Below are 18317 nucleotides of genomic sequence, written 5' to 3'. Positions count from 1 at the left end.
TGGCCAAAGTAGCCATTAGGTGCAATTTAAGGATTATGGAAAGGCATTCTGACCCTAAAGGCTTGCTCTCAAAACTATTCTGAAATGATCACCAAATTGTGAGCCATGTATGTGGTCTCCATGAAGTTCTGCCAAAATGACCTTGAACAAGGTGTTTAACTTCATTGGGCCTCTGGTTTTGCATCTATAAAGTATTAGTGCCCCTATTTAAATGGATTACTTAGGGATTCAATGAGATAACATATGCCTGGCACATGGCAGATTTCAATAATTGTTAGTTCCTACCTCCTCCTCCCCCCCCCCACCCCTTTTTTCTGGACTGAAATAGTCAACGCCCATCCTGGATACCAGATACTAATGGGTAGATGGTGGATTACGATGCCCTCTTTCTGAATTGTCCCCCAAAGAGCTGAGAGGCAGCCATTTCTTGTCACTATTAGCTTTTTTTTAAAAATAAATTTATTTATTTATTTTTGGCTACGTTTCGTCTTTGTTGTTGCGCGTGTTTCTTTAGTTGCGTCGGGGGGGGGGGCTACTCTTTGTTGAGGTGTGCAGGCTTCTCAATGCGGTAACTTCTCTTGTTGCGGAGCATGGGCTGTAGGCACACGGACTTCAATAGTTGTGACACGTGGGCTCAGTAGTTGTGGCTCGCAGGCTCTAGAGCACAGGCTCAGTAGTTGTGGCGCACGGGCTTAGTTGCTCCGCGGCATGTGGGATCTTCCCGGACCAGGGCTTGAACCCATGTGCCCTGCGTTGGCAGGCGGATTCTTAACCACTGTGCCACCAGGGAAGTCCCACTATTAGCTTTTGAATATTGGCAAGGAAATTTGCAAGAGGGAGTGGGATAAGGGGGTAGAGGTGGTCATTAAAATCTTCAGTGCTGAAAACTGTAACTGACAGGAACTTCAAGGTATTGCCTGTTATGGAACCACGTCTACTTTACTATGGAATGAAAGATTTTTGTTCTTTAATGATGATTGTAATTGCAGTTTTGACTGAGGGAGCAGACAAGAGAAAAGAAAGGCATCCAGTATGGGGAAAGGTCATTTTGTGATCATGGAATTTTTTTTCAGAAGACTGTGTTACAAATATCATACTTGCTTTTCAGAATCAGGCTATTTGAAAAACAGATGCTCAGTCTTCCTATGGTGAATTAGTAAACAAACAAAAAAAGATTTTAAACTCAGTATAACAGAGGGAAACACAGAGCCACGCCTACATGCATGCGTGTACATGTGTGCAAACACAAATACATACTTTGTAGATTAAATAGACATTTTTATGCTTTTATGTGTGTTTTTTGTTTTGGTGATAGCATTGAAAATTGTGTGGGTTTTGTTAGGTAGTTAGGGTTAGTGAGTTTCCTTCCATGGAGAGAAGTAAGAGAAGTTTAAGAACAAATTCTTAAGTTTAAGGACAAATTCCTCCTTACCTTTGATGGTAAGGAAGAATTTGTACTAAGGTCTTTCCTCCCATCTATACTCTAGTTCTGTCATTACCCTGACTATGAATTGGACAGAAACCAGAGAGAACCACGTAAAATTATGCATTTCATTAAATTTGTGTAAAGTCTTTCCAAATCTTCTTAGACATTGTTTTGGAATTGACCAAGGGGGAGTTTTACTCTATTTGTATCAGATCTCTGGAGTGGAACTAGAGGGAAGGTTACATACTGCCCTGTCCAACCCCTTTATTTTATAAATGGAGAAACTAAGGTCTAAAGAGGTCACAGGGCCAGAGTGCCCTCCCTTATTATTATCTCTCTTTCCTGTTGTCTGTATCATGTTTGCTTGGTCCATCTTCCCATAAGGTGGTGAGTGTTCAAAAGCACTAGACCTGATTTGCATGAGTTTGGCCTTCCTCAGCACCACACAATGGGAAAGTCGGTAAATTCCATTCTTAATCTCCTCCAGAGAATTGCCTCTTCCCAACAGAAATTATAATAGACGGAAAGGGATTACTGAATAAGAATATTGTCTTTTAGTAACTTATTTCTTTACACTATTTGACAAAGAATTTCATGTCCAAGTTTAATATTGCAGCCTATTTCTTGACGGTGGAAAGAACCCATATGTGAATCAGCAATGAGAATTTTGTGTTACATTAGGAGGAAAAGATGTGTTCTAGTTCTGTGCTTTACGAAAACTCTGGGATTGAATTTTACCTCCTATAAAAAAAGCCCATTTTGCAACTCGTTCAATATCACCCAACAATCAAGAAATATTTATCAAGCCTCTACTATGTTCCTAGCAGTATTTAGAGTCTTAAGATGTATCAGGAAACAAAACAAAGATTTCTGCCTTGGAGATTGTATCTTCATGTACATTTGTAACATATGAATGAACTATTACTTTCCAACACCAAATTATTCTTGCACAGCATTCTAATGAAAGCATGTCTTTTTTTTTTTTTTTTTTTTTTAATTGTCTTCCTTAAAATAAAAGGCCTCATTTCTCAAGAAAATTGCTTTTTGGGCAAGTTGCATGAAATTTGTCACAATACTGCCGCCTTGCGGCTGCTTGAATCAGAAACCCACATACACTCTAAGGTCCACTCTGTCTTTAAAGTAAGGTTTACAGGACAATTATCCTGCTCTTCAATGGAAGCCTTTGATACAAAATTACCTAGCCAGGAGTACTTAGAATCTAATGCCTTCTGATTTTGTCACAGAATGACTGGAAGAGCTCCATCGCTTTTGTCGTTGGAAACCGAGTTGAGGACGAACTTCTCATTCGAGCCCTCACCCTCGCTGTCCAAGTTCCTCAGCGCAGACCCTTCAGTCTGGTTTCCTGGCAAGACATTCTCCAGCAGGTACCTGTCTCTTCCCACCCCTAAGCCCCTTGGAGACTTTCTTCTTAAAATAATAGAATAAAATAATGAAATAAATAAAACTATCATATTCTTGGGCTGTTTGGCAAGTTTTGGTGCATTACTTTGCACAAGCACTTAGCTAGAATAAATTTGAATCATGTAATCTGGAAAGATTATTTTTTTGTCGGTGAATGTTGCCCTTTCAACATTCATTCATTCAACAAAAATGTCTGAGGTCATACTAGGCTCCATGCTAGGCTCTGTGAGGAATTATTTAATAAAAGACTCAATAACAATAAAAGAAAAAAAATGATTTAATATTCCAAGGAAGCCCATAACTAACTGGAAGAATGAAGCCTCCAGAGAATCCTAGCTGTCAGAGGTTAGAGGGCAATGATGACACAGAGAAGTTCTGTCAGATGGTACATCCTCATGTAATTACTAACAGCTTGCCAAAGTGACTGTAAATATTTGAACTAATTGATGACTATCTCTTCCTTGCTAGGTTCCCCAACCCCTCAAGTCACCGAGGTATTTGAAAGTTACATATATCTAAGGATTCTTTAAGAAAGCCTTTCTTTTTCATTATAGATGAATTTTCTTACAGATCAATGGAACAAGTGCACTTTTTGGAAGTACATCTAAAAAGGCAAAGAAACCTGTAGGCGGTAGTGCACCCTTATATTATGAGGTAGGTGAACGTATTGATTGAAGAGATTTTTGTAATTTTTAGAAAACAAGACTTGAAGTAATAATTTTATAGTCACTTTTTAAAAAATTTAATTCATTCTTTGAAAGCAAATCCCCACTCATTGTTGGAGCTGTTTGTTCCTGATGGTGAGCGTGTAAAAAATCTGCTTCCCTTTTAACAAAATCCCCCTTTAGGACCAAAATTGCCCCAGATTGTCTACACTGTCACTGTATCCAGTTGAAGAATATAAATCAGAAATGTGTGTATACGAAAGTGTTGGATCATACTTTTTCATGGTAATTACTGAGTATGTGATGGTATTAAAGGGGGTTGTGTTATTAGTGTATTACAAAGTGTTAGTTTTACCAAAGAAACAATGTAAAAATGCCCCAGAAGGTGCTTCCTGCACATGACAGAGAAACAACTGGAATAATTTTCCATCCTTTTGTGAACTTTGTGTCCATTTTACATTCTACTTTAATCAGTGTGAAAGTAAGGATAATCTTCAGATTAATGGTCCATTCCGTTTCTAGCAGATGCAAAAGTCTGGCCTGGCTGACCAGTGGGTTCGTGCAAAGGACTTAGAACTCAGGCTCAGTACAGGGGCTTTCCTCTTACCCTGTCTTGTTCATATCCAATTTACAGCTTACAAGAAACTATAAAAATCCAGTGATTAATTAGAATATCACTTAAAATTTGTCAGGCACTATTTTATGACTCTGCAGACCGAAAGCATAAAGATTTTGGGATCTTTCAAGACGAACTTGTTTGTACTTTATTTCAGTGATAACTAATAAAGTTTTTATGTGTCTCGGTTCTTGGGTGATTTCATAATGGACTCTGTAGTGTTGCCTGAGTACTATCTGAACAAGTTCCATTGGACTTATTTACAATTGCCAATACTGTGGATTTTATAGCATTAACTCTTGCTACACTACTCTCGCTATCATGGCAAACTCATTCTGCACTGATGAAGTCAAATAATGAGCCTTCTAGCTTTTGTTATGATGTCCTGCATGTGCATGCCCCAGTTGAAACATTATGTGGTACCTGGATTTAAAATATTGGAAGTTTTCTTCTGAAGTAGCCATAGAAATCCATGTCCAATTCTCAGGCCTGGGATCAATTAGCCCCCGCCTCCAAAGGACTCTTTCTTCTTCAGAGTTGCTCAGTGAAAATCAGAGATGATAACGGGCCAGTTTTGACGTCTGATGTGGACAGGCATTTTGACTTGGATGTGGGATAGCCCGATGTTACAAATCCAGAGTTCGATTAGAAAGCCATTCCTCTCCAATATGTGCTGTGACTCCTCGTAGCCTTCACTCAGGGGAGGTCCATTTCACATCTGGCTCCCCTGCATTCTTCCAGTGGAGCATTTGGGCAATAAGCCTCCCACACCCGCTCACATACCCTTTTCTGAATGGTTCCAGAAGAAAAGGGAAGGCAGCAGGAGCACCACAGAGATGGACCTGGGGTGCACCAGACGTGCATTCATGTCAATCACTGTAGCAAAAATGGATCAAAAACATAAAACAAATTTGGGTTCCTGGGCAGCATCAGCCAAGGCCAGAATGCGCATCTGGAGAAGAAGGGCACATATCCAACCTCAGTCCCTGCACACTTAGGACCCGTTTTTGTCCCTCTTCCCAAGAGAAGTGAAAAGCTACAAGCAGTGCCTACTGAGAGCCCCAAGGCAGTTAGGAGTGTGGCCATGAAAGAGACCCACAAGCCAAACTCTTTGGGGACCTCTGGACTTTCCAGGCATGCAGACAGCCAGCTCTTGACTCTATTTCTGCTTCAAATCTTGCATGGTCTGTAGCAACTAGGACAGTGGCCATAGGTGAATTCCTCAGATGCCTGTTTAGGAAGTCTTATATTTTCCTTCTCAAAGGAAACTCTGCGATGGAGGGAGAAAAGAGAATCCAACAAAATTACTTATGTTACATGGGAAATTCATAGAGTTCTGTTTCCTTTTAGATCTCCATTTTGGAGGAAGGAGAACTCAAAATAGATATTACAAAGGCCGCGCACTTACGTTGACTTCTATTTGTAGGATACTCTCATTGGCCTTAGATCAGAGCCTCATCGTTCTTACTTTAAACACAGTTCTAACCAATTTGGCTTTCTGGTTTCCCAGCCTGCGGTCGATTAGGAGCAGAGAATTCGAGTGAAACTTCATTCTAGCGCAGTTGATCCATGAGTAGTAAAAGAGTGTCAGAACCGCATTACATATTTCCAATAACGACTTGAAATGTCTGGGCTAGCAAAGACCACATTCCACAGTGATTTGCTCAAGCTTTCATTTGGATGGCTTGGTCCTGTGTACACACAGCCTCGTTTTGAAATTGTGTAATTTCCCCTGAAACTTTAGAATTTCATCTAGCCATGGTATTGTATATATGAGAGAATATTTATTTATAAACCACAGTTCTTTGAAAACCTGCTTAGATTTGTGCTAATGTGATTCCACAGAGACATAGCTACCCATGTGTTCCTTCACCTTCTTTTTTTGGAAACAAGTTTTGCTCTAGCAGGAACTACTCCAAGGACCTATGTGGGAATGGGAAGAGAAGTTTCCCCTTTGCCTATTGTCTCAGGAATATTAGCTATCACTTTATTTTTCTTATAGTAATAGTAGTAGTGTAGTAGTAGGTATAGTAGTAGCATTTAATGAGGATGAATATGATTATGATCCCATACACTGGCATTACTTATAAGCATAATTTTCACCATGCAATCCTATTTGAAGAAGTGTACACATATGAGAATGGATATACAGATGTTGCCTGAATTATTAGTGACCAGTTTTACCAGATACCAAACAATTAACCAGTACATTCTTGTTCAAGCACTAGGTGTCAAACACTATCTAGACAATGGAGGGAGGGGAATATGAATATTATAAAGACTTTAACCTCAAGAAGCTTAAGGACTAGTTAGGAAAAAAAAGAAAAAGAGATATATATATGCCTGACACATAGTAGGTGTTCAATAAATGTTTGTTAAATTGAGTAACAATGCAGAAAATAGTCAGGGAAGTCTATGAGGGAGAGGTGGAGTGTTCTGGACATTTAAAGGAAGGTGAGGTTACTGTTAGCCTGGGTGGGTTGGGGAAGGGTGAGATCTAGAGGAGCTTTGCGGAGAAGGTGGCATTGGAAAAGAAGGGAAGCTGACAAGTTTGATCTTTTAAACATGTTATCCCAATTGACCCATATCACAGTTCTAAAAGGAAATGTATATATCCCCATCTTACACAGGGGAAGATGGAGGCATAGAGAAGGTAGGAAGCTTGCTAATTAGAAAACTGAAGAACTCGGATTTAACCATAGTTAAATACCTAGCCTCAGATGTTTCCGCTTTACCACAAACCCAGTACTCTTTCACTGGGCTCAAAGCTGTCCCCCCTTTGGATGGATAGGTCTTGACTTTCAAATGCGGGAGGAGGCACATCCTCTGAGAAGGGAACAGCTCAAGCAAAGGCATAGGAGTGGGAGAGAAGACTGAACACATATGTACGAAATTTGTAGTTACATGGTACAATATATACGAAATAGGAAAGGTAAACCCTGTACGTATCTTAATTACAACTTTAAGATCCTAAAGGTGGAAATCTATGAGAAAACATTTCAAACACTGGAAAAAAATCCATGCTTTAAGAGTCATGGCTGCACTTTAATTAATTAACTAAATATGCACAAATATTTTTGTGTGTGCTTTATGGTCCACATAGAGAATCTGACCTGTTCATTTGCAGGTATACTCAGTCCTGACCAAAACCAAAAAGGAAAATATTAATGGTCATTCAAAGCCAACTGAACTGTTACCTATGAGAGAGGTCTAAGTATATCATACATGCAAAGATTATCCCTCTTATGGTTAAATCTGATACATGGTATGTGAGCGCTATGAGAGATGTAAAATTTTCAGACTTTGACATTGTAGTTTTGATAAATTAGAAAGAAAAAACTACCAGCTGGGCAAGGGGGTTGTTTATCCAACTTATCTGAAATCAGAGTCTACAATCTTAAAAGTTATATATTCCACTGCGTAGTTCTCATTCCATAAGGGTGATCGTCATGCCTCCCTATCGGGAAATGGGCCTCTATCCGCACATAGGCTGTGGTTTATGTGCCTGTCTGTGACTTATTCAGAAAAGACAAATTGGGTCACTATACAAACAAAACCCAATAGTCTGCTGAAACAAAAATCATCTTTAAAGAAGAAAGTTTTTTATGTTCTCTTTTATGTCTCACTTACTTCAAAGAATAGTCAATTCTATCCAATAAAGAACTTGGACAATCCTAAAGATTATGTGATACATTGCAATTTTACAAATACAAATAATTATTAATTTTCCTCTTTGCTCCTCTCAGTAAAAAATAAAACTTTTTATTTAAATATTAAAATATTGTATTAAAATGGGCTTTTCCATTGGGAGATAATTCTGGGAGATTATTAAAAGTGGAAAGACTTTTATGGTATTAGATATGAGAGTAATAAACCAAATGCAGTTAAAACAGCTATAAGATGCAAATTTTATATCTTCTGATCAAATTAGTTTCACCACATTTTTAAAACACTTTGCTAGTACTTTGGATTAGAATTCCCAGATATAATAGTTCCATTTTTGGTTCCTATTCCTGGGTGTATAGACATATTTCTCAGCTCTTTCCCCAAAATGTGTTTATAATAACTCACAAGTAAGAACACAGACTTAATTATTATCTAGTTGCCTCCCGTTTCCAGATTCCTAATATGAAACATTTCTTAAACAGTGCCTCAAATTAATAATCTATTCAGTAGAATTGTAAACCCTTATTTTTGGGGGTGGCCCTTGTCAAAATGAAGAATGGAAAGCTCATGCTTCAGAGATAGGAACGAATAATAAGTGAACACATTTAAGAGGTTTGAAGTTATTAAAATGGCAGATCTACTGGGAACAGAAAGAGCAGTATGTCATGGAAGGAACGAAGGGAAAGCGAGACAGGAAGCATTCTCTGGCCTTTTCAGTCCTGCGTTTTAAAACAAAACAAAAAAAGTCAGGAAGAATTGGAAGGTAGCCAACCTAATGCCGTTATTTCATAGAGCTTAGGGACACACCAGGAAATTACAGACCAGTTAGTTTAACTTCACTTGTAGGGAAAGTATTAAAAACTGCTGCAGGAGATCAAGTAAAAGGATGCTTAGAAAAGCACAGCTTGATTAAGACAAGCCTGGCCAACGTGGTTTTCGGAAAGGGAAGGTCATGTCTTAGGAACTTGTTGAAATTCTTTGAAGCTATTATGGCCAGTACAGTCTTCAAAGAACACAGCGAGGCCCAGGGTCTGAGTATCTTTTCTGTTCCACATCAGTCCTTCAGGGATGCTTGCAGAACATGGCCCACATCAGGGCCTTGGCGCTCCAGGTTTAGAAACCACTATCAAAATAGAAGAAAATAACCTCTGATGGAACATTTTTAAAGCTGGAACCAATTAATACAACCTGATATTTATAAATGTAAAATAATGACTTGGAACAAAATTTAGGAATATTGAGCTGTAACAAAGAAGTACTACGTTGGGACTATAAAAACAATCTGGGAGTTGTTGTGTCAAAAGCTGGGCCTTGGAGGCATTTCTCACCCAAAGAAGGAAAAACGAGGAGAAATCACAGTGCTAGAAATGTTTATAAAGGGTTATGAAGAGTTGCAAGCGAATGAATTTTGTCGAAATGGGAAAAAGAGCAGTCAGATGGGTTATCAACCCTGAGCCTCCTCTTTCTGGAGGAGGCCTGAGCAGCCCAGCAGAGAAAGTAAGGCCAAGCTAGTCACTGAGGAGCAGAAGGTCAGGGCTCCTGGGGTGAAGTATGTTTGCTTCTCATGTCAGAAACCTGGAGTTCTGTTTTCAGAGAAAAGCACAACTCAAGCAAAGGCATTCAGAGACATCCAAATCGTGCCCCCAGCTCTTTTCCACCCTGAGGCACAGGCGGCTGGCCAAGCCCACGTGGCAAATAGTCAACAGTCCAGGGGGAGGCCAGTAGTCACTGGGGAAGAATGGTACCTGAAGCTGAGGACCCTGGGATTCATCAGCACGAAATGCACACTGTGCAAGGATTGGGGTGCTGGCTAGGACCTTTGACCAGTGGGAGAACTGCTGGGCAAGGCAGGAATCTAGTCAAGAATTCCAGGATACACAGATATCAGTGGAGGAGCAGCCACAAGAATAAAGCAAGGTTCAGCTAGTGAAGAGTGGCCAGCACTGTCTTAACTGGGTCGGGTTTGGAGCCTCTCCAACATGTTACACTACACTCCCACCATGATTGGAAGGATACTGGAGAAAGAATCATGAAGACGATCTCATCTTATTCCTGTATCTAAGACTGTGACTAACCCCCCTTTATATATGGTAATAATAGTTACCATTCATTGAACACTTAGTTTATTCCAAGTTTTGTGTGCTGGGTGCCTCGTATATATTAGCTAACCTAATCTTCTCAACAACTTGCCAGGAGATAATTAACAAATGATGAAAGTGAAGCTCAGGAAGTTTAAGTAACTGGTTGATTTGGAAGCCTTTGTTCCTTCTCCTTGTCTTTACACAAAAATTTAGAATAGTTTAGATTCTACAAGCGGTGGTTGTGGTTTCACATTTCTTGAATACAAGCTACTGTTAGTAATTAGAATTAAGCTGGAAATCTCTCAGTAGTTCTGTGATATGGTTATTACTTTTCCTACTACTCAGGCGAAAACAGTGAAGGTATATCAGCAGATAATGAAGGTGTCAAACAATTTTAGTTATTTTTGAGCCATGTTCATGAGTGGCTTCTGCTCAAATGTTTGGATCAACAGGAATTTTTAATTCTTAGAGTTAAGATTTATATGGTTAAGGTGACCGAGTCTTTCAGAGTGCCTTCTGCTAGTTTGATGAGACCTAGACCCAGGAGTTAGATGCACTGATCCAAACCAGACTGCCTGGGCTATATGCTGATTCTACTACTTACTAGCTATGTAATCTTGGACAAGTTACATAACTCTGCTGTACTTCAGTTCTTTGTAAACTCAGCGTTGATAATACTATCTACTTCATAAAGCTGTAATGATGATTAAATGAAACAGTAAATATAAAATACTTAGCATAGTTCTTGACCTAGAGTAAGTGTCCAATAAGGTTTAGCTATTATAATTAATGTTATTTTTTAAATTTCTATTCTCAGTCTCAGTGATTGTTACAGTTTTGTATTTTAAAAAGCAGGAAAGAAAAGAAACATCTATGAGCAGGGTTTTTTATTTTTAATTTTTTATTGTGGTAAAAAAAATACATAAAATGTACAGTCTTAACTATTTCTAAGCATACTGTTCCATAGTGTTAAATATATTCACATTGTTGTGCAGCAAACCTTCCCAACTTTTTTTATCTTACAAAACTAAAACTCTGTATTCAGTAAACAACTCCTCATTCCCTGCCCCCAGCCCTGACAATCATTCTACCTTCTGTTTCTAACAATTAAACAATTCTAGGTACCTCATATAGGTGGAATCGTACAGTATTTGTCCTCTAGTGACTAGCTTATTTCACTAAGCATAATGTCTTCAAGGTTTATCCACATTGTAGCATACGTCAGAATTTCCTTCTTTTTCAAGGCTGAGTAATATTCCATTGTATGTGTCTATGACATTTTGTTTATCTATTCAGTCATCGATGCACAGATACACGGCTTTGGCTAAATGATCAAGTGACAATAACTAAGGTTTAAGAAATGTTTCACTTTCATGCATTGCACAAATATTTGAATGTCTATCATGTACCAAATCTATGGTTGAGTTTATCTTAGTGTATAAAACAGATATAATTTCCTGCCCTCACAGAGCTTATATTTGAATGGGGAAGGCAGACAGACATTAAGCAAAAATCAGAGACGCAAACAAATATATACACAGTTAAAATTGTGACGATTGCTTTAAATCAGAAGGAATTACATCGGAAAATACTTTAAACTGAGTGTTTGGAGATAAACTGAAAGATGAAAAAAAGGCCAAGTGAGAAGAGTGGGGAAAATATTCAGGCAGAGGGAACAGCACGTGCAAAGAGTCTGAGGCGGGAGGGAAAGATGTCAACCTCTCAGAGGAATGGAAAAGGCCAATGTGCCTAGAATTTAATTAGAGAGAGAGTGTGAGACAGAGGACAGAGGCCAGATCTGCAGGAACTAGTATGTCCTTGTTAAGAAAGAGTTTGCATTTTTACTTCCTAGGAAATAGGAAGCCATCAAGGCTTTTAAAGGGGAAAGTGACACAATCTGAGTTCTTTTTCAGAATATTTTCCTACTTCAGAGTGAAATATAAATTGGGATGGGGTCATGAGATAAACATGGAAGTGAGGAGACCGGTTAGGAGGTCATTGGGGTACCCAGGTGGAGATGGAGAGAGCAGGCAGATTCAGAGTATATTAAGGAGGAAGAATCAGCATAATGATGCCACAGTGAGATGTGAGGGGTGAGGGAGAAGAAGTGAGTTTCAGGAGTGATTCCAAAGTTCTGACTTGAGAAACTGAGTAAAAATATCTTCCAATAGAAAAAACTGAAGAAGATTAAATTTGGGGGCAATGTGGAAGTACAGTTTGGCCTGGGTTAAATTTGATACGTCTGAGAGATATTCTAAGAGGAGAGATGTCAAAAAAGGAAGTCAGATTTTTTTTTTTAATTTTATTTATTTATTTATTTATTTATTTATTTATTTATTGCTGTGTTGGGTCTTCGTTTCTGTGCGAGGGCTTTCTCCAGTTGTGGCGAGCGGGGGCCACTCTTCATCGCGGTGCGTGGGCATCTCACTATCGCGGCCTCTCTTGTCGCGGAGCACAGGCTCCAGACGCGCAGGCTCAGTAGTTGTGGCTCACGGGCCTAGTTGCTCCGCGGCTCGTGGGATCTTCCCAGACCAGGGCTCGAACCTGTGTCCCCCGCATTGGCAGGCAGATTCTCAACCACTGCGCCACCAGGGAAGCCCGGAAGTCAGATTTTTTTAGTCTTTTTCATTTTTTGTATCTTTACGTGCCTGGTGTGGTGCTGGTACATAATAAGTATTGAAGAGGTGTTTGCTGTCTGAAAAAACTAATTTATTAATGAAGGACTAGTGAGAGTTACTGGTAAAGACCACAAGCAGGACACATTGGACCATTTCAACAATGATAGTTCAGTAATATTTCCTGGGTACTAGCAGTTTTGGTCCCTTCTTTTTTCTCTTTCTTTGGTTCCGTATCCCATATGGTGGTTTTCTAATTGTGGGTTACAACCCAGTGATTTACACAGATATTTAGTTGGTGGCAACTGTGTGTGTATGTGTGTGGTTTGTGATGTAAACAGTTTTTGCTGTAAATATAGGTCCGAAAAAGTTTGAAAAACCAATACCTTAGAGTCCTCTAAACCTATTTTGTGTTATCTTCCTTTTGCATCTCCCTGGAGTAAAGGGTATTGTAGACACTCATCCTAGTTCAGTCCTCACTCAGCAGATGTTTACAGAGTTTCTATTACAGGCTGGAGAGCGGGCACAAGATTCAGTTAGACCTGGTCTCTGCCCTCAAGAGCTGGTAGTCCATCATGTTGTAAATAATATGTTTGTTTCCTGCTATTTCATGACATTTTAATACTTTGTAGCAAGTCTGATGTAAAAGTTATAGATTTAATCCTTGGTTATAATTGAGTCTGTTCTTCATTGAGCCCTGTGGCTGACCTCACGTATTGTTCACAACTTTCAGCCAAAAGGGTAATGGTCCCCAGACAGGGTATGTTGGAAAGAGGAGAGAGGGCGGGGCAGAGCCGTCACCAAAACAGTCAGAGATGCAACAAAGACATAGATGGCCTTGCTTCCTGAGAGGGAGAGAATGTGTAGCTGGCATTGAAGTATGGTAACAATTTTCATGCTTCTACATATTTTTAGCGTGACCTCTATTTCTGAAATTCTAACTCATTCCTCCACCTTTGGTAGCAAGGAAAGGAAGAAGAAATACCAAACTAAAGGTGAGAGAATTGACTATTAGATAGAAATTCATTTATAGTTACTGAAAAGCTACTGTGCATATTAATTCACACAATATTAATTTGAATAAGTGAATTTCAGATAGATATTTATGTATTGAAGTCCATCCATTTTTCTATTTCACAAACTTGACTGGCCGAAAAACCCCTCAAACCCAATTAAGTAGCCTGATAATGTAAGTTAACTGAGATATGATCTCTATATTGCTTCCAAAATATATTAAAATATATCATTGCAAGTTTAGAGGTTTGAAAAATAGAAAACCGGTCCTACAAAAATTCTTACCCAGAAAAAGTGAAATTGTTCAATAAACCCCTTCCTTTAAAATTGCATCTTTCGGCTTCATACTTATTTGGATTACAGTGCTCATAACCATTTGAAATCTGTGGAGTGCTGATAGTGAGCAAGGCCAACAGGATGCCCTGCAGATTACCCTGTACTACGTCAAACATTCCCAAACGGACAAGTTTATGATTATCCATGTTAGCCTTGATCAAGAATTGATATGAAAAAGATAAACTCACCCGGGGCTCACTCACTCATGGGGAAATATTTAATTAGATTATCCTCTTCATCGGAAGGAACATGTAATTAGTTCAGTTATTCTCAAGTCTTATAATATTATCCTTTGTCGCTGGAGCTGCAGAGAAGCAGAGGAGAAGCTAATAACATGTAACACAGTCACAGGCCACCACTGCTGAGGCCTACGAATTTATGAGGAGCTAGTCTTGTAGTACATTCTCCAAGATTCATTTTAGGAATATCATTGAGAGGGGGAAAAAAAAAAAGGTAGATCCTATCTGGATTTAATGCAAGGGGCTAATATATTACTTTTTGTAACTAATAAAATTTCAAGGACTGACAGCAAATTTCTGATTTGCTTTTCCCCTAGTAAAATGTCTGCTTTGAATTATGCAGAAAGAATTCTTCTTCCTGCCAACTTGTTTCAATTCCATGTGCAAAACCATCCACAGAACACTGTCAGGGGTTTCTTATAGAGGTTCATTTCAGGATTCCTCAGTCATTGGAGGAACACACACACACACACAAACACACACACACACATACATACTCTTTCTCCTCTTTCTGGAGCAAGCAAAGGAAAATGTATTGGATTGGTCAAGTCTACGTATGGTGCTTTCCCTTTCCGAAAGCAGAGACGAAGATTAGTCATCAGATGGGAGAAAGAGGTTTTAGTGTCCTGTTTTATGTATGCAGGCCCACCCTGTGTGTAGGTGGAGAGGGCAGTTGCCGTGAGATGTGATTTAAGAGGTGCTGGAAGTTCTGCCTGTCCAAAAATAGCCCCCGCAAGGCCTGGGTTCAGGCGCAGGGTCAGTAAAACCCTGGTTCAGATGAAATGAAACGGCATTTTCAGAATGCTAACCCATTATACCGTTATCCTATCAGCATGCATTTATTTATCAGAAATAAAAGCTGGACCTTGGAGGGAATGTTCATTTGGACAGGGAGAGTAGGGGAAGGAGTTAGCAAGATCCAAGGCGCGGGGTAACAATGCGAGTCCCCAGAAGCAATTTCTGCATCACCATTGAGTGAGTTTCTTGAAACTAAACCTCTTCCACATTCATTCACTCAGTCAGTCTTTTTTGAATCAGTATTTTATGGAATGTGACATTTTCTCAAACAGGCAATGCTTTTTGCTGGGACTTTATTAACAAGAATAGTAACAACAACTCACATTTGGAAGATGCCTTTTAGAGTATAAAATACTTTTCACACACAATGTAGATTTGATCCCAACAACCTTGTGAAGCTGACTTACATCTTATTATTCTCATGTAGCAAACAAGCAAAGAGTCTCGAAGAGGTTAAGTGACTTCCCTTGCGCCCACAGCTGGTAATGTCAGAGCCCCATGTTGGAACGCAGGCTCCAAATTCAGGCTTCACCCTGTTACTTCAAGCTCTTTGAGACACAGTCCCTACAGTCAAGGAGCTGACAGTTAAGTTTAACCTGCTTAGTAATTCACCTAAACAAAGGAGCAAACTCTCTGGGAGTTTTCTCTGGTGCTGTTACCGAGGAAGTGTTTCCCCTGGTCTTTAAGTTTCTAAAAGAACTGTGTCAAACACAGGCTTCTGCAGGCACACATTTGGCCTCAGACTTTGGATTAGACTTTATCAGTCATTCACATCATTCCCAGGGCTAAAGACATTCCCCACTTAGAACACCTGACCCCTCTGCAAAAATTGTAATATAAATAAACCAAATTAGATAGGGAAAATACAAATACAAATTGGAAGATATTAACTTAGGATTTTCTCTAGAGCCCTTGAGACCTGGGGTTTTTTTGAGGAGATAAAAGGTTGGGGTAGAACTTGATCAAGAATGATGAAGTGACTGTAAATCTAACATTTCTGTATCAAATCACGTCTACCTTGCACCGTAAGCAAACACCCACACATCTCCATCCCTTTAGGTGATGAAGCCACAGTTTTGTAGCGGCTCTAGCTCATCCCTTTTTAGCCATTTTGCACTTCATTCACTTTATACTCCTTCCTCAGTAAGTGCAAAGTGCACCGAGTTAAATAGAATTATGTAAAATTTAGACTTATATGCTCCCATTTAGCAGCCAAATAACCCTGTTCAAATGCCATCTCTTTTGTGAAATCTTCTTGGATTCCCGCAGGCAAAGTTCATCTTGCTGTGTTATATTGTGGTTATTTGTTTGTATCTGCCTCCCCCTACTTTGTAGTGAACGGCATGAGCATTAGAGGACATGTGGTATTCATCACTAAAACCCCAGCGCTCTAGGCTAGCAATCCCAAGTTATTTTGATCACATATCCCATCAGTTCAAAAAAAAAATTAAGTGTTTGTTCCATGTACATTGTGCGTGTGTATATGAACATATTACAAATATCATGGAACATCCTCAAAATTAAGAACTAAAAAGGACAAAATAAAGGCAAATGCAATCAGGGGTTCTAATATTTTCCCCCCTCTTGGTGGATAGTCTTGCTCATGCCCAGGGGTGCATTTGGAGACCGGATCCACTGATTCTTGCACTTTGGCTGGACGCAATAAATGTTTGTGCAATGGGTCTGTGGAATGAGTCTCTGGTACATCAGGCACTTCCCCTGACACCAGTCACTTTCTCAATTAGTGAGCTAGTGCCAAGTGTTTTCCCAGCCTCTGAGCACACTGGCTTCGCAAGAGGAGGGCTGGCTGGCCGTCACAGGGTACCCTTTTACAAGGGACAACCTGCACGATGTTTGTGAAGGGCTTTGTGATTTGTGTGCTGATTCTTTCATTCAGCATGTAGTGTATTGGTTGTTTACCATGTGCCCATCATAAAGTTAATTCCAGCCTTCAACCTAAAAGACAGATATGGAAATGAGCAGTTTATTACCATGTGATAACAACAACGTTGTTAAGGGTACATTGAATGCACAGAGCAATGCCTAAATCTCTCTAAAGTTTTGAGGGAAAGGTTTTAGGAAAATGGCTAGAAAGCTGAATGGGAAATTTATGAAGTAAGGAAGGAGGAGGGGGAATTCTAGGCAGAGGAATCAGCCCAGGCAAAATCAGGCAGACATAGACAGCACGGCATAACCAAGAAATTCCAAATAGTGGGCATCCCTGAAGGATAGGAGGGAAAGTGGAAGGAGCAGCTAGGAACGAGGCCAGACAAGTGTGTCAAGACTAGGTCATAAAGGGCTTGGTGTGCCCTGCTAAGGAGTGAACACTTTATCCTTTCGGTATGGGATCCATTGAGGAATTCTGAGCTGGAAAGTAATATGAGAGGTGAAGATATTAGAATCAGCGTGCAGGAAAAATTCTGCAGGAGGATGGAAGGGTGGCACTATTAAAAACAGTCCATTGCTATATAGCATTTACATTGTATATTTCATTTATTAGCTGTTTTATTAAAAAAGCAATACAGTAAATGTTAATTGTAGAAAATTTGGGAAATGTAGAAAGAGCATAGCCCATATAGTAGTAGGCGCTTAAGTATCTGTAGACTATTCCACCATTCAGAGATGCATGCTTCTTTTTAAAAAATAGGAACTATATATACTTTCTATCATATTCTTTTCATATATTATGACATTAGCCTTTTTCTAAATCCATATACAGTGTCTATATAATAGAAAGCATGTCTCTATTCAATAATTCATTTAACCACTCCCCCTTTTGCTAAATTTAGACTGTTTACCAATAGTGAGGACCCTGATTGTTTCCTTATGAAAAATTTCAAGAAGTGTAATTACTGAGTCAAAGTATATACATCTTTGTAAAGCTCTTGACATACATTGTCAAAATGCATTCGAGATAATTTGTGCCAATTTACATTCCTTCTAACAGTTCCAATTTAACCACACCCTCTTCAACATTGTATTTTTTATCTTAGTCAATTTAATAAGCAAAAATTGTAGGGTTAAACATTTAATCATATATATTTTTTTAATTTTATTTATTTATTTATGGCTGTGTTGGGTCTTCGTTTCTGCGCGAGGGCCCTCTCCAGTTGCGGCAAGTGGGGGCCACTCTTCATCGCGGTGCGCGGGCCTCTCACTATCGCGACCTCTCTTGTTGCGGAGCACAGGCTCCAGACGCGCAGGCTCAGTAGTTGTGGCTCACGGGCCTAGTTGCTCCGCGGCATGTGGGATCTTCCCAGACCAGGGCTCGAACCCGTGTCCCCTGCATTGGCAGGCAGATTCTCAACCACTGTGCCACCAGGGAAGCCCCATAATCGTATTTTTATTGGCTGTGTTTTGTGATTACAGAATTCATGAAAGTGAAATGATTATGTAAGTTTGTTTTCGGATTTCTTGTGATAATGGGAGGGGACCCGCT

At 39.5% G+C, this 18317-nt stretch overlaps 1 protein-coding gene across 1 annotated transcript in view; it reads left to right on the top strand.

Moving 5' to 3' along the window:
* Window positions 1–18317, top strand: part of SPAG17 (sperm associated antigen 17) — a 221396-nt gene that overhangs the window by 23949 nt on the left and 179130 nt on the right. Inside the window, exons 2-3 of the mRNA XM_057553166.1 lie at window positions 2671–2811; window positions 3419–3502. Of these exons, the coding sequence (XP_057409149.1) occupies window positions 2671–2811; window positions 3419–3502 (225 nt within the window). The remainder of the gene's footprint in view (window positions 1–2670; window positions 2812–3418; window positions 3503–18317) is intronic.

Source organism: Balaenoptera acutorostrata, chromosome 1 (genome assembly GCF_949987535.1).
Source record: "Balaenoptera acutorostrata chromosome 1, mBalAcu1.1, whole genome shotgun sequence".
Lineage (NCBI taxonomy): Eukaryota > Metazoa > Chordata > Mammalia > Artiodactyla > Balaenopteridae > Balaenoptera > Balaenoptera acutorostrata.
This window is presented reverse-complemented; position numbering and strand designations above follow the sequence as displayed.